The 14,239-nt window shown below is 45.2% G+C and overlaps 1 protein-coding gene across 1 annotated transcript in view; it reads right to left on the bottom strand.

Moving 5' to 3' along the window:
* Positions 1-14,239, bottom strand: part of Dst (dystonin) — a 405,110-nt gene that overhangs the window by 71,389 nt on the left and 319,482 nt on the right. The window contains exons 61-62 of the mRNA XM_051153028.1: positions 12,215-13,686; positions 256-417 (exon numbers count right to left, since the gene is read on the bottom strand). Of these exons, the coding sequence (XP_051008985.1) occupies positions 256-417; positions 12,215-13,686 (1,634 nt within the window). The remainder of the gene's footprint in view (positions 1-255; positions 418-12,214; positions 13,687-14,239) is intronic.

Genomic DNA, 14,239 nt, shown 5'->3' with positions numbered 1-14,239 from the left:
CCACCATGGCTGCTCACGGTCACACCTGTTGGGTCTGCAGTCACATCTCAGGTCAAGGTTGAGATAATGGCAGGGAAAGTCCTGTCTCCACCCGTGAACTTCATTCCTGTTCCCTACCTACTCCTATGGGCCATTTAGAGACCTTTTAGGGCAAGCATGGTTAGGCAAGTGTGGCTACTAGTATGACTGTGACTACTAAGTCATCAAAAATGATGGTGAACAAGCACTAAGAAGTCAAAGGGACCAAGCAAGTACCTTCTTATTGAGTGTCTTCCACCGTGCATTGACATCGTCCAGGTCATGCTCCAAGCCCTGAGTGCAGGTGTTTGCAGCTGCGCTCTGAATAAGCCCTTGACCCAACCAGTTCACGTCTTGCTGCTTCACCTGCAAGGGTTCGATTTCTTCTTTCTGGAATATCTGCAGGTTGGGAGAACCATATTGCAAACACTGTATTATCCAACAACCACCGGACGTATAGAGACTGTGTGCGTATTCATTACACAGTAGGAATTAGCAACTGTCACTGAAGTGAAGGGAACCACTTGTTATCAAGACATTGTTTACTATTACCTTGTGAGTGTGAAATATAAATCCGTGGCATTTAATAAGATATTCTATGTACATTCAGTAAGGTCACCTATGAAACCAAGATAAGTATAATGAAATTTCTTATCATCGCAAATTAACTCTGTGAGAAAAATAATATGCCAAAAATACTAAGGAGCAAATGATAAGATGCCCCTTTTGAATTAAGGAATTCTCAGAGGAGCTCATAAAGGTTGTTGCAGTATAAACGGCCGGCAACCGAAGCTTGAGACCCAAATTAGAAGTGGAGACTCACTGGCAAGACAAGAAAGTAGGTCAAGAGGCCAAGTACATGCCTACCCACGGTGCCAAAGTACAAGAGCAGCAACTGGAAAAGGGAGAGGCTTGTGGACAGAGGGCACATGGGGAGTTCCATAACCACCGCAGCAGAAGGTGCAGACCCAGGGGAACGCCTAAGGTGACACAGGTAAGACCCACAGGCACAGGGTGTTTCATAACTGCCAGTCGCAGAAGCTGTGAACTCAGAGAGGAGGAGCTGACCCAGAGCAGTGCCCCACCCCGAGGGTAAGAGCAGGGTTAGAGCCTCTGGCCTCGAGTACCAGTTTCACAGAGGGGGGAATTATACCTTAAGCCTACTATGACACAGTCCTCTCCTCTCGGAAAGAACGGGGGCTTGACTCACCAACATCAGGCATACAAGTTGTGGTGCAGAAACAAGAATAATTCAAAAAACAAGTAACGCGTCTTTTTTTCCCAAGACTACCAATCCATAAGTAATGGCTCCCAACGGAAACAGCCCAGATGAACTTGCCGCCAAGGAATTTGAAAGAATGATTAAACTAAAAGAGGATATGAACATACCCCGGAAGAAGAGGGCCAGAGAGCTGAATGAAAAAAGCGAATTTATTTCCAAAATGTGAAAATAGAATTCAACAAAGATAGAGACTAGCTTGAGAAAATTCAAATTGAAATGATACCAGGAAGGAAAAACAAACAAAACAAAACAAAAACAAACAAACAAACAAAAAAAACTCAACCCAAAATCAATTAAGTCAAATTAAAGAATCTCAGTGGAAAGCCTTGCCAACAGAATGGAACACATGGAAGGCAGAGTAGGAGTTCCGGAAGGCAAGGAGAGCAATTCATCATTCACTAAAAGAAGAATCCTACAGCAAAGGCGGAGAAGAGATTGTCAGGGTGAATGATGGAAACACTGGGCCCCTGCACAGCCCAGGATCTGGACCCACATATCAGCAGCACACCAGCTCTAGTTTCTCTTTGTCCACTACTCTCCATGAACCTGCCGTCAACAGTTTTCTCATATTTTCTCTTTTTCTGTCCATCCTAGTCAACATATGGTCCCTTGGTTGCTTGTGATGCACGAAGGATGCACTACCTTAGATTGATGTGCAAACCCCACAAGAAGCAGAAGCCACTGCGCCTGCTATGGTACCTAGATAGTAATATGTACTCAGTTGTTATTTGCTAAATTGGCATCAGCACAGGAAAGATACATCTGTCCTGGGAGGATTCTATCAACCTTTTTACAGATAACATTGATGGTAACACATCAACTTTTTCACAGTTAATATAAACATTTGCAATGTGGGGCTTGGAGAATGTCATGAAGGAAAAGATCAATTATTTTTAACTCAGTAATAAAAAAATTTACACAGATATTAAGGTAAAATGACATTTGGGAGTCTGAGTCACTATACTGGAGGATACCGTAAAAATAATTAATGGCTGTATAAACAACATACGGAAATATAATAAAGGCAGAGATATTTAAAAAGCATGTCAGGAGAAAATTACAGCTATATTGTGAAAAGTAGCTGTGAAGGACATAGGGGCCAAGGAGACAGCTCCCTAGAACCTGACCCAGCCATGAGCATGTTAACTGTAAGAATACGTTGGGAATAGCAAACAAACGAGCCACTGTTTCCTCTGAACATCCCTGCCCCCTCGTAACAGAAAGTTCAAGCTGCTTTTTTCCGCTGAGGACTGGCCTTCCCACGCTGGCTACAGGTGTCTATGTCCAAACAACAACTGTAAGAGAGCGGCTGCACATAACGAAGACAGCAGAAGACCCCCAGCTGCTGGGGAGGAAAGCTCAGCCCTCTCCTAAGTTTTCAGAAAGATGTAATTTACTAAGTGTGTCAACAGAAAACTGCAACAGTGGCCACAGAAGACTTTGGCACTGCGACTCTGTTTCTTTTCTATGGACTGGTCTAAGTTACCACTTCTAAGTAAGGGCTTGGGGTAAGTTCAACAATTTAAAAACAAAAAGCAAACAAACAACAACAACAAAAAACTGCGGCATTCTTACATCTCTTGATTATATAATGTTTCTGGGAAAACCTTTTATTTCCCTCTCAGTTTTCAGGACGAATCTGTACTGACACAATGCTCTGTAGTACCCCATCTGCCTCCTGATCCTGGCTAAGTTACGGGTTTGTGTCAGGGCAGGACTACAGGAATCCATGATCACTTCCCTTAGCTAACAGCTAAGGTAGGGCAAACAAAACAAAACAGAACAGCTACACACGCCAGCCATAAGGTCTTCTATAGAGAGAAGGTAATTTCATCAATTAAATTAGCAGAGCATTTGCTGCGGGCTCAGGGAAAGGTGTGGACAGGAGGACAGAGAGCAACCAGAACTCTGTTACTGTTTAAACTCCTTATCTCTGAGTGGTAGCAAACACTTATAAAGAGCCCCAACACACACACACACACACAGACACACACACAGACATACACACACGCATGCATGAACACACACACACTCATTGCACACAAACGCAGAGAACTTTAAAAGAAAATGAAGTTAACTCTGAGGCAAAGTTTATAAGGGAAAGCTGCACCAAAATAGCTGAACTTGAATCTGAGTGGGAAGGGAAAAGAATTACAGGCTTGACAGACAACCTCCACTTATCACAAGGCTGCACCCTTTACTTTCTTACCTCATCTGAAACTCTAAGAGTTAGGGTCTACAATGCCTGTGAGAATAAAATAGCTTCTTTCCTCTCATGTGCTAGGAGGGCTCCTGCAAGTGGTGGGTTGGGGGAGTGCTTTGCAGACCACAACAATGGAATACTGTTTGCACCTTTATGACTAAGCCTGTTGATGCTTAATAAACCCAATGCAACTGCCCTTAAATGGAACTGTTTTAAACCACAATGTGGCAAAAGCCTAACATCCACCTAAACCAACAGTGGGGACTAAATGAACTGCAGCAGCCGGTGTCAGGACCACCACAGGGTCCTGCGCATCTGGGCATGGTCATTCCCCAGTAATCCCTAATTAATTTGTTACACCGGTGGACTTATCACAGTTGCCGGCATCTGGCAGGGTGCTAGTCAAAGCCCTGAGGTGAATGGCAAAACAGAGCCGCAAGCAGCTGCCACTGTGGTTTTCCAATTCCATTAATTACCTGGACCAATTGGAAGCCATTGCAGACTGCGTCCAGTGTTCCTGCCTGCACCCCTTTTTTTCTGGGCCCTGTTTTCTTTTTTACTGGTATGGGTTGGAGGGAGCATTTCTTCTGAGTCACCTCCATCTCCCGAGCAGAAAAGGGGGCCTCTAGGTCACCCTTAGACGCCATATTGCATTCTTCTGACTCACACTGTGTCAACAGTATCACATTTTCTAGCAAAGCTGTGCTGCCAAAGTCTACAGGCTGCTCCCCCAGGAGGTCTGTGGGGCAGACCCCTAGGTCCCGAAGGGGTCCCTTCATGCATTCCCCACTAGGCGCCCTGATTTGGGACTCCCCTTGTCTCAAAGTTTTCTCCTGTTCTTCAGAGGTGGAAATCCACTTGTTTTCTCCATCTCTTGGCACAACTAACACATTGCACTTGGTACTCTCTCTCAGCTGGCTCTGCACACAGCCATTTCCACCATGGAGTGCCCTTTGGCCATTCACACAGTTGCTTCCCTTGAGTGAGGAAACATCCTGCAGGGCAACTCGGAAGTTGTCATCGGGGTGGGCACTTCTACGTGAAAGCAGTGGGATTTTCTGTTCGCTAACAGAACTACCAGGGGGAAAAGGCCTACACTGCTCTGATATGTGGATGTCTTCAGCAGAAGACGGGCTTCTAATCTGCGGCTGGTCTCCACTTACAATGCCCTGCTTTTCTTCCTTCTCTGCTGGAGGGCTACATAAGCCCGAGTCGTCTTCTTCTGAAGTTTGAGAATTGGTGCCCCATCTGCACTTGCTGGCCTTTGTAAGAGCATCTGGCACATCAGGAGGCTCAACAAAAGAACTTTCACTTTTGTTTGCATAATCCATAAAATTGGCTGGAACAAACATCCGCCATGACCGCCTGTGCTCTTTCTTTTCTGCTTGAGACTTGGGTTTGGGTAAACCTGTACTCCGGATGACGTCACTGTTTAGCTTAAGGGCATCAAAGATCATCTTTTCATCTAGTCTGTTAGCTTCCCGGCCTCGCAGCTCAAATATGCTGGAAGAAGAAAGGGCACCATTGGAGCACAGAGAACTAACATCCAGTGTCCTGTGACTATAGGGTAAAGTCCGATCTGTAAAGTGCCTAGAGGACAGGCTACCTTTGGAACCTGAGTCTATCTGCTCGTTTAGTCTAACCGTGTCATAGATGGAGCGCTGCGGGACGTAACAGTCTTCAATATTCAGGTCCTCCTCCTCTTCACCTTTCCCTACACACGGAGGGTTCTGGCGTAAACAGTCTGGCCTGCTGAGTGGCTTCCCCATTTTGTAGACGGTCAAAACAAATACTGCAGCTTTTGACACCAGAAGGAAGGACTATCGGAAAGCATTTCCAAACAAGGTCTGTCTGTGAGCAGAGCTATGGTACATCCATAAAGGCATGAATAACAAGGCATAGTGTCTGAGGTGTTTACGGTCATCACCAGTGCAAATGAAGCTGTCCTTTCACCTGGTTCTAAGAAGTGAAGTGCACCAAGACAGAACATTTAGCTCCTTCTACCTCCTGCAACCCCGCGGAAGCCCCCTTTCACTCATTCCCAAGCAGACCAGAGCAAGCGCACAGCCAACGGTGGCTTACACACTCAGAATACTCCACTTCGAGTCCATTTCACATCGTAGCCTGATTTTACTTGAGGTCTCCAGATTAGAATTTCCAAGTGAGCAAGCGTTTTAAACAGGCTGAATGTTAACTTCGGCAGAACTCCGGCAGACTGTGATCCACTAAAAGGCGGGTTGCAAAACTCCATGTACTTTACAGATGAACTGCCTCAGAAAACTCAAACACAAGAGCCATGTATTGTTCAGATCGGAAGGCACAGAACAGTTCCTCTGAGAAAAATAAGTTAAGTTTGATGTTGTAAAAAACTTAAGATGTTTCTTTTAGCTGGGAGGGGGAGCCATATATAAACAAACTCAACTCAAAAGGCAGCTTTTTCTTCCCATATTAAGCTTCTTTGAGGTTACCCAGAATTACCGAAGAGAAAAAAGGCAGAAAACCATCCAGCAACCATTAAAGTAAACAGTCAGAAAGCATGTAACAAGTTTCTCTTTTAAAAAAGAGAGAAAAAAAATCCTCCAAGATTCTTATCTGATCTTCCTGAAGAAGGCTATTCCACCTGAGGCGCTTCCTCCAGGGCACAGGCAGCTCACATCCAACTGACGCCCCAGCCGCTTCCCTTTGGCCGGGCAGGCTGAGGCCGCTCCCGCCGGGGCTCGGGCAGCGTCAGGGCAGCGGGGCCGCGCAGCATACCCAGCCTCGGCGGCGGCATCGATCTGGGTCCAGACGCCTGCTCGGCTCCGCTCGGCTCCCTGCTACGCCCTCCCGTGACTTAACTTCGCAGTCATCCTGCCCACTCGGCCTCCTCCCCAGCCCAGAGCGGTTTCAAGGGGGAGGAACCAGGAGGCCTGGAGGCTGTAATGCAACAGCTTGGTGACATCAGCGCGGAGCAGGCCGGGTTCTGCAGCTGGGAGAGGGCAGCTGGGTTCAGATATCCCGGAGGGATCCGAAGGGCAGCGGTAGAACCGGACACCGCCGGTGGAGGCGCAGGGATAGCCATTCCCACCCCTGGCTCAACCCACTGCTAAATGGAAGTTGTGGGGGGTGGGCTAGGAAGCGGAGTGCGTGGGGGTGGCCAGGTCCCTGTCCGTCAGCTGAAAGCACTCCCCTGCGGTGACGAATCAGTTACTTGAGCTGGACCAATAAGGCTACTTTAAAGCTGAATGTTTTATCATTTCTCTTTAAAAGCCAATTCAAAGGACCCCTGCGGGCACCTCACCCCCCAACGCTGCTGACATGAATATTTGTAGTTACTAATATCCACGCAGACCTCTTGAGATTAATGCCAGGCCCAGGCGAGCAGCAAGCCTGGAAACGGGTTATTTAATAAAAATCACATCTACAGATTTTTATCTGTTCAACAAATGCTCTTATAAAAATACTGGTCTTAGAGTAAGTTCAGCAAGCCAAACCTTAGCCTTTTTGGCAGAAATGACAAGAATTATTTAATGAACTCTATCAATTCGTTTATGAAGTAAACAACACTGCCAGAAAAATAGGTAGGCCGACTTAAAACAAAACAAAACTCATAAAATAATCATTTATGAACAAACTGGTGCTGACCCAAACCAAATGAAGGAAGCAGTTGTGGGGAAAATGTTGTCGGGGAAACTTTTGCACATGATTCCGTGATATCCAATCGCAAAGATGTGTGCCAGCAGCTACCATGATGGAGCAGAGGTCTGGGTGGGAGCAGAGGTCAGGGGTCCTATCTCAACCTCCCACTACCTTAGAAGCAGTGGTAAGGTTTCCATGGAACCTGGGAGGGTACCTATCCCCAACTCAGCCCACCTTAGACGAGTCATTAGGACGGGGTTGTCCCAGGCTTTTGAAAGGCTGCGTGGAACATGCAAGCTTATGCTTGACATAGGCATAGCATATTGACACAGACGTCATAGTACATTACCAAACTCAAGCACTCAAAGGGAGCACTGGGGAAATGACGTCACATCACCGTCCTTCCCCATTTTAAAGTGTAATGGGAAGTATAAAGACAATAAAATGGGCACGGCACAGCACAGTGTGGAAGCAGGAAGTACCACGGGAAAATGTGCATTAGCTGATTATGTGTAATCGTGAACTCTCATCATCTTAGTGATTCCAACTTATTGTATTCTGGTTCAAGTTAATTACTGTATTATTTGAAGTATATTAAGATGTCTAGCAGTAATTCATATATACGTGTTACTTGAGGTCACACAGAAAGCCCTATCTTGATTAACATAAAGGTCAAATTTATGAACACAAATTGGCTCATCTTTCATCTTGTATTTGTTCTATGTAGCTACTCCAAAGGCGGGACATGTTACGCTGTGTTAAATGCTAATCGTGAATTGTTAGGGCAGTCACATTTTCATGAGAGAAAAACATACTGGGGAAGAGGGCTTTCCTAAAACAGTCAACACCACGGTTACCTCACACGTAAAGTCGCAGCGCTGTTTTCAAGATGTAACTAGCCCACGCTATGTCTGGAGACCATCTACCTCAGCTCCCTACTGCCTATGAAGACATGTGCTAACCGAGCAACTGCGCCTGCTCCAAGCTGCTACATACTTCTCAAGTAAATCCCTCCTACAGGGAAGGTCTTACCAGTAATCCCATTACCAAGTGCAACAAACCACTTTATATATTTTATAAACCTAAAACAGGGAAACTTCAGGCCTGAAAGATTAGACATGTTTACTATACCATCATCTATAAAAATGGACAGCATCCTCTCTTGGCCCCACAGCTCCTGAAGTCTGGATATGAAGCCGTTATGAAGGAGGCCTCTACCCTCTAAGGTAGACAAGCCGCTAGCTAAGGAAAACTGAGGGTGCCCTACAGTTTCTAAGCTAATAACCATCACACAAATGCACAGTCTTCTGAGGACACAGCAGGTGCTCATCCCGCTGGAAAGTAGTTCAAAAGGAAGAGGCACGGAGGGAGTAAGCTTGAAAGCCTCGAATAAGTTTGGTTTCTGATTTGGTGCACACTGTACTCAGCCTCCATAACGAGTGTGCACCGTCCTTCCCACAGTGGCTGCAGTCCTGCCAGCACACACCTGCCCCACCTTCAGCGAGGTTTCTAGGTGGTTAAAAAAACTCTGCCTAGAAGACAGTGATCACATATAAATCTTACTAATTGAAATAAACACATGCAAAAGCTCGTGTTTTTAAAGGGCATCAAGCCAGAAAAACCAACACACACGCACACACACGCACACACACACGCTAATAACCCCATTCAACATTCTTCAGAGAACAAGAGCTAAGCAGAACTTGAAAAAGCTCTCTGTATCAAAGTGGGGATAAAAGAAACAGTGCAATCTTGTCATTAAGACAATTACAGACATGTAAATGTGTGTGTGTGCATGAGAGAGAGAATGAATATGCAACATGGCATGCATGTAGAGGTCAGAGGTCACCTTGTAGGAGTTGGTTCTCCCTTTCACCATGTGGAACTCAGGACATGGCCCCGTGGCAAAGGCCTTTACCACTGCAGCCATCTTGCCAGCACTAAAGCGCCCACTGGCAGTCCTTCCAGATTCATAGTATTTGCTCTTTATGTGATGGAGAAAAGAGGGCAGCCATGTGTCAGGCCTAGTTGGGGTGCAGTAGAACATGCAGTATTGACAACACTCATTGGCTCAGGCAAGGAGGTGGGACCTCTGCGTGGGGAGGAGGGGCATCTGTCTCAGAAACAGATACAGTGTTCCTTCATTAAATCATAGACGCTACTTTGTGGCTAAGGAATGTGACCTTCCTATAAGCCTGCTCCTCTAGGTACTTCCTACTGTGAAAATATTTACCTTAAAGATTCTAAAGAAACATACACAGCCTGCTGGTCAACAGTCCAGCAGAAGCCAGTCTACTGAGACATGCTCCATACCCCTAACCTCTCCAAAAACAGGGTTATCTGATACCTTCTGTTCTCAACGAAAAATGGATACACTGTTTGTCTTTGATCTCTCCTAACTGTGAATACTACTGTTAAAACACCTTTTTAGACATTTTAATTTTACCTTTAAAAACATGGTGACATCAACATGGTTGTTTTGGGATTGTTTAATCAATCTTTTAAGAAATCTGTGTGTAGGGCTGGAGAGATGGCTCAGAAGGAAAGTGATACCTTGAATTCCCAGCAGTGGAAAAAGCACCTCACTGTTTAGACTTTAGCCTGATGACTAGGAAAACCATAAGGCCCAAGAAATCAAATATATATTTTAGAATCTGATATTAACTGAAGAGGCACCAATCTTTTGTGAAATTTCTGTAATCTTCCCTTGACTGATAGTGAATCAGAATATTTGATTTAGAATAAAAAAGTTTTAATCATTATATCTGAATTGATATCTTAGTTGTCTTTTTAAGGAAACAAAATCAAAGTTAACAGCAATGTCTTCAGTTCTATTTGGAGGGAGGGGAGGGCAGGGAGGTCTGAGCTTAAATCTACTTTACATGGGGCAATCGCTGGGCTCCCCAGTGACCCGGCATGTGGAAATTAGTGACCACTATGTTTCAGCCCTGCTCTCAAGCAATTCACTGTACTCTGAGAAAAACCACCACAGGTTGTTATCCATGACATTACGGTGAAAGAAGATGCCATGGCAGATTAATGTCAAACTAGATTATATTTGAATGCTTATAAAGAAAATAGGCCCAGCCCTTCAGTGCTTTTCTGTTTCATTCTTTAAAAAATGATGATGACTGGCTTTTCATGCAATACAAATTATTCCACTTAATTTTTTTTTAATTTAAAAAATATGTTGAAAATAATTTAGCAAAAGACTAAGACCCAACAGAAACTGAATTAAGATCTGTATTATAAGCAAGATCCCTTGCCCCTTTAATAGAGAAAGACAGAAACATTAGGATGAGGAGATCTCTGGTCCTAAGTCACTGGCAGCATACTCCCTGGGATGCTCATTATTACGGCTCTCACAGCATGTACGACACACTAGCTTCCGCAGCTTTATACACATCATGCTCAAGTCCAGCCTGGCAGCCAGTTTTACAAAACATTGTTCTTAAGTGTGTGTTCCTGATGTTCTGGACTAACATGAAAAGTTACCATGGCATGCTAGTCAAGTCCATAACTCAGGCTACAACAAAGCCAATGTGAAAACTTCCCAGAGGAAATGTCAGGACTGAAACACAAAGAAAATAGCCAGCATAAGGCATTGTACAGTTTTCATCAAAGTACCCGGGCTGTGATACTATCACCTGTGCGACCCTGTACAAATCATCAACACCCGCTGGCCTGTATAGTAAGAGTGGGGTGTGTAGCATCTACTTTGCATGGTTGACACTACACACTAGTTGACACAGAGTGACCCCAAGGTGCATGCCTGTTACTTGCTGTTCTTAGTATGTTTTTAGGGCACACACAAACAAATGGCATCTGTGTTTGCATCTCTCTAGTCCCTAGGATCACAGATTTTTAAGCCCTGTGCTTCCAAAGTATGTAATATACAGCAAGCAGTGGTCATGGATATTTGAAGTGATCTTTCAAAACTCACTCATTTAAGCCTTATTACTAAAGACAAGTGAAGGAAACAGTGGATCAGATGTCATAACATAACAACAACAAGAGCAACAAGTTAGGAAGTCCATTTAATTTCTATCTTGTTCCATGGGAAACAGCTGAACCTGGAAGCTGAACACAGGGCCACACACATGCTCTACATTGTGAGCCCAGGTTTTACACATCCTGGTTCTGACTGGTCTTCCTTGATCCTCTGTGTGCTAATGGTATAACATCCCTCTACCAGTCCTTGACACAGCTCATACACAGGACCCACGACAAATTCGAAAGATAACCAGCGCACGCGTACATACAGCAGACGCTTGACACTCTGTTGAGGATGCCTGGCGGCCCTGCTTTCAGAAAGGAACCTATCTTTGTACCATGCCATGATATAGCTTCCGCTTTCATTGTTCTAAGTGGGACCAAATCCACAGACACTGAAACAGCCAGTGTCTTAATGGAATGCTCCGTTTATTAAGTATCACTGAGGCTCTCAGGCGGCAGACATGACCTGCTCCAATAAAAAAACAATTCACTTCTAATCTCACCAGGCACGAGCAGAGGGCCTGCATAAAACTAGGATTACAACGTGAAACATCACACTGCCTTTAAATAAAAAAAACAAACAAACAAAACAAAACAAAAATCCACAAACGTCTACAAGAAAAAGAGTTTAGAGAGAAGTTACATTAAGGATGAGAAGACTCATTTAAAAAGAGAAGGAGAGAATAGGAAAAGACTATGATTTATTACTAAAGAAAATTCTGGGAGGCAAATGTCTGAGGCACCGTTCAAATACAGTTCTGGTCATTACAAATGTCAGCCATAAATGCACCAGAAATTCCTCCACTGAGGTCAGGGTGAGGCTTACCTGGAATTTCCTCAACTACTCTTTGGCTTCGTGATATCATCAAGGCCTTTCCCTGTAGGGACCCCAATCCCAAGTCAGCTCGGAACTGCCCTGCAACACCTGAGTATTATAACCATATATGCTCACTCAGACTTCATACCACATACACACACGCATTCTATCCTCACCCAGGCTTCTATACTACCCACCCAGACAGGAAGCCGCCTTTCTATACTATTTAGAAACTTCTTTTAATAATACAAACGCTCAAGAAAAATAAGGAATTCCCTACCTTAAATACATCAAGCTGCTGGTTAATTGTGTCTGTTTCTGTACCCACGGGGCCTTGTGACTCCTCGTGTTCCTCAGCCTTTCTGAGTAGAACCGCGAATTCTCCCAGCTTGCAGTGGAACTCGGCCAGCCTCTCAGTGGCACCTTCTACCTGCTCTTCCCTGGCTTTCGCTCGGTCTAGCAACTTGTTGCACTGCTTGCTCAAGGCTTCTAAGTCCCTCTTGATTCCAATAAGGTCTGGAGAAGTTTCTTCAGTGGCCAGCATCATCTTGCAGGTTTTGTTTGCGTTGACGTTGCTTGCTATGAGGGCTTCCAGTTTTTTCAGAAAGGTTTGCATGCATGCCCTTTGCTTCTGCAGGGTGTCCACATCTCTCCCCACTGGAGCCATGCTGTCCAGCTCGTCATCAAACTCTGTGAACTGAGAAAACATCTCTCGGATGGTATTCTGGAAGTGCCCAATACCCTGCAGCTTGGTTTCTAAGAAAGAACACTTCTCATCAACTTGCTGGCTTAGTCCGCTATGCTCTTCTGCCAAAGCTTCTGCTTGCAACAACACATCGGAAGTTCCCTTTGAGTCTGCAGCTTCCACCACCAGCTCCTGAGCGAGCCTTTTGGCCAGGTCCACCTGATGCCTCAGGGTCTGCAGCGACTTCTGTTGAGCCTGTAGCCCCGTCAGGTGTTTGTTACTGTACGCCTGGGGTCCTAGGGAGAGGTAGGCATCCAGCTGTTCTTTCGCACCCAGAAGCTGCCTTCTGGCTTCTCTGGAAACTTCCTGGAACTCTTTAAACTTTTGGACCATGCTCTCCAGGGAGACTTTCTTCCTTTGAAGCTGTTCAGTGACCGTGTCTACCTTCTGGACCAAGGCCTCATTTTCATCCGTAAGCACCTCTTTATCTACCTCGCAGACGCTGAGTAGGCTGTTGGCTGTGTGGTTCAGTAGCTCCACCATACCAAAGTGGTGGTCCACTTCCTTCTGCAGAGACTTCAGCTCAGCGATGGACTTCTCTGTCTCGGCGGGATCCAAGCAGAACTTCACTCCATCCAGGCTGCCCTGACACTTGTCTATCCACGGCTGCAGGGTTTCCACCTGCTCTCTGTACTTGAGGGCTTTTTCCAACGCATCTTTCAGGGTCTCTTCCCTTTCTCTCACCTGCTTTCTGAATCGGTCCCAGTTGGTTTTGATCGTGTTAAGCTGTAGCTGTAAGGCTGCCTTCTCCGCGCCCTGCATTTTTAATAGCAGGTTTTCGCCTTCTGCAATGGTTTTCTCATAAATGTTAGACTGCTCGGTGAAGGTTTTGCTGAAGTCTTTCTGAGCTTTAAGTAGTGACTCCAAGACATCGAGTTTGGCTGATATCGGGGGAGAGTTTCTTTGCTCTTCTTTCTTTGTGTCAAGCCATGCCTGAAAGTCTTTAGACATTTGCTGAAATTGGTGAGAGCTTGCACAGGCTGACTGAAGGTGCTGAACATGATTCTCTGAAAGTGAAGTCACAAATGTATTATTTTAAGATATTCTCTCTCTCTCTCTCTCTCTCTCTCTCTCTCTCTCTCTCTCTCTCTCTCACACACACACACACACACACACACACACACACACACACACAAAACCTCTATCCATGGGCTCTGTTCTGTGTAGACCATGGGTCTTCCCCTGGAGTGTTGCTGATTTACCCAGTAACACTCCATGGTAGAAAGCTGATTTTCCATTTCCCAGCGGGGATCAAATAGCTTCTTGATTAGAGGTAAGACTGTGTGTCCACTTTGCTTTCTCACTGCTGCAGGTCTTGTGTGTGGTTAATAACCCATTTCGTATAAAATACAACCCTCCCCCACGTCTCTGACTTTTCCATATTCTGGGGGCGGGGGGTTTAAATCAGTTGCCAGGTACTTTCAATTCTGAGATCAAGCCAGGACACCAACTCATGCAGATTCTATGCTGTCTTTGTGAAGAAGAAGAAGAAAAAAAAGTCTGAATTGGGTGCTATAATCAATATAAAAACTGAACCAATTAAAAAACAAACTCGATATG

The sequence above is a fragment of the Acomys russatus genome, chromosome 11 (genome assembly GCF_903995435.1).
Source record: "Acomys russatus chromosome 11, mAcoRus1.1, whole genome shotgun sequence".
NCBI classification, from domain to species: Eukaryota; Metazoa; Chordata; class Mammalia; order Rodentia; family Muridae; genus Acomys; species Acomys russatus.
The sequence above is the reverse complement of the archived record's forward strand: the minus strand, read 5'-3'. Positions and strand labels throughout refer to the sequence as shown.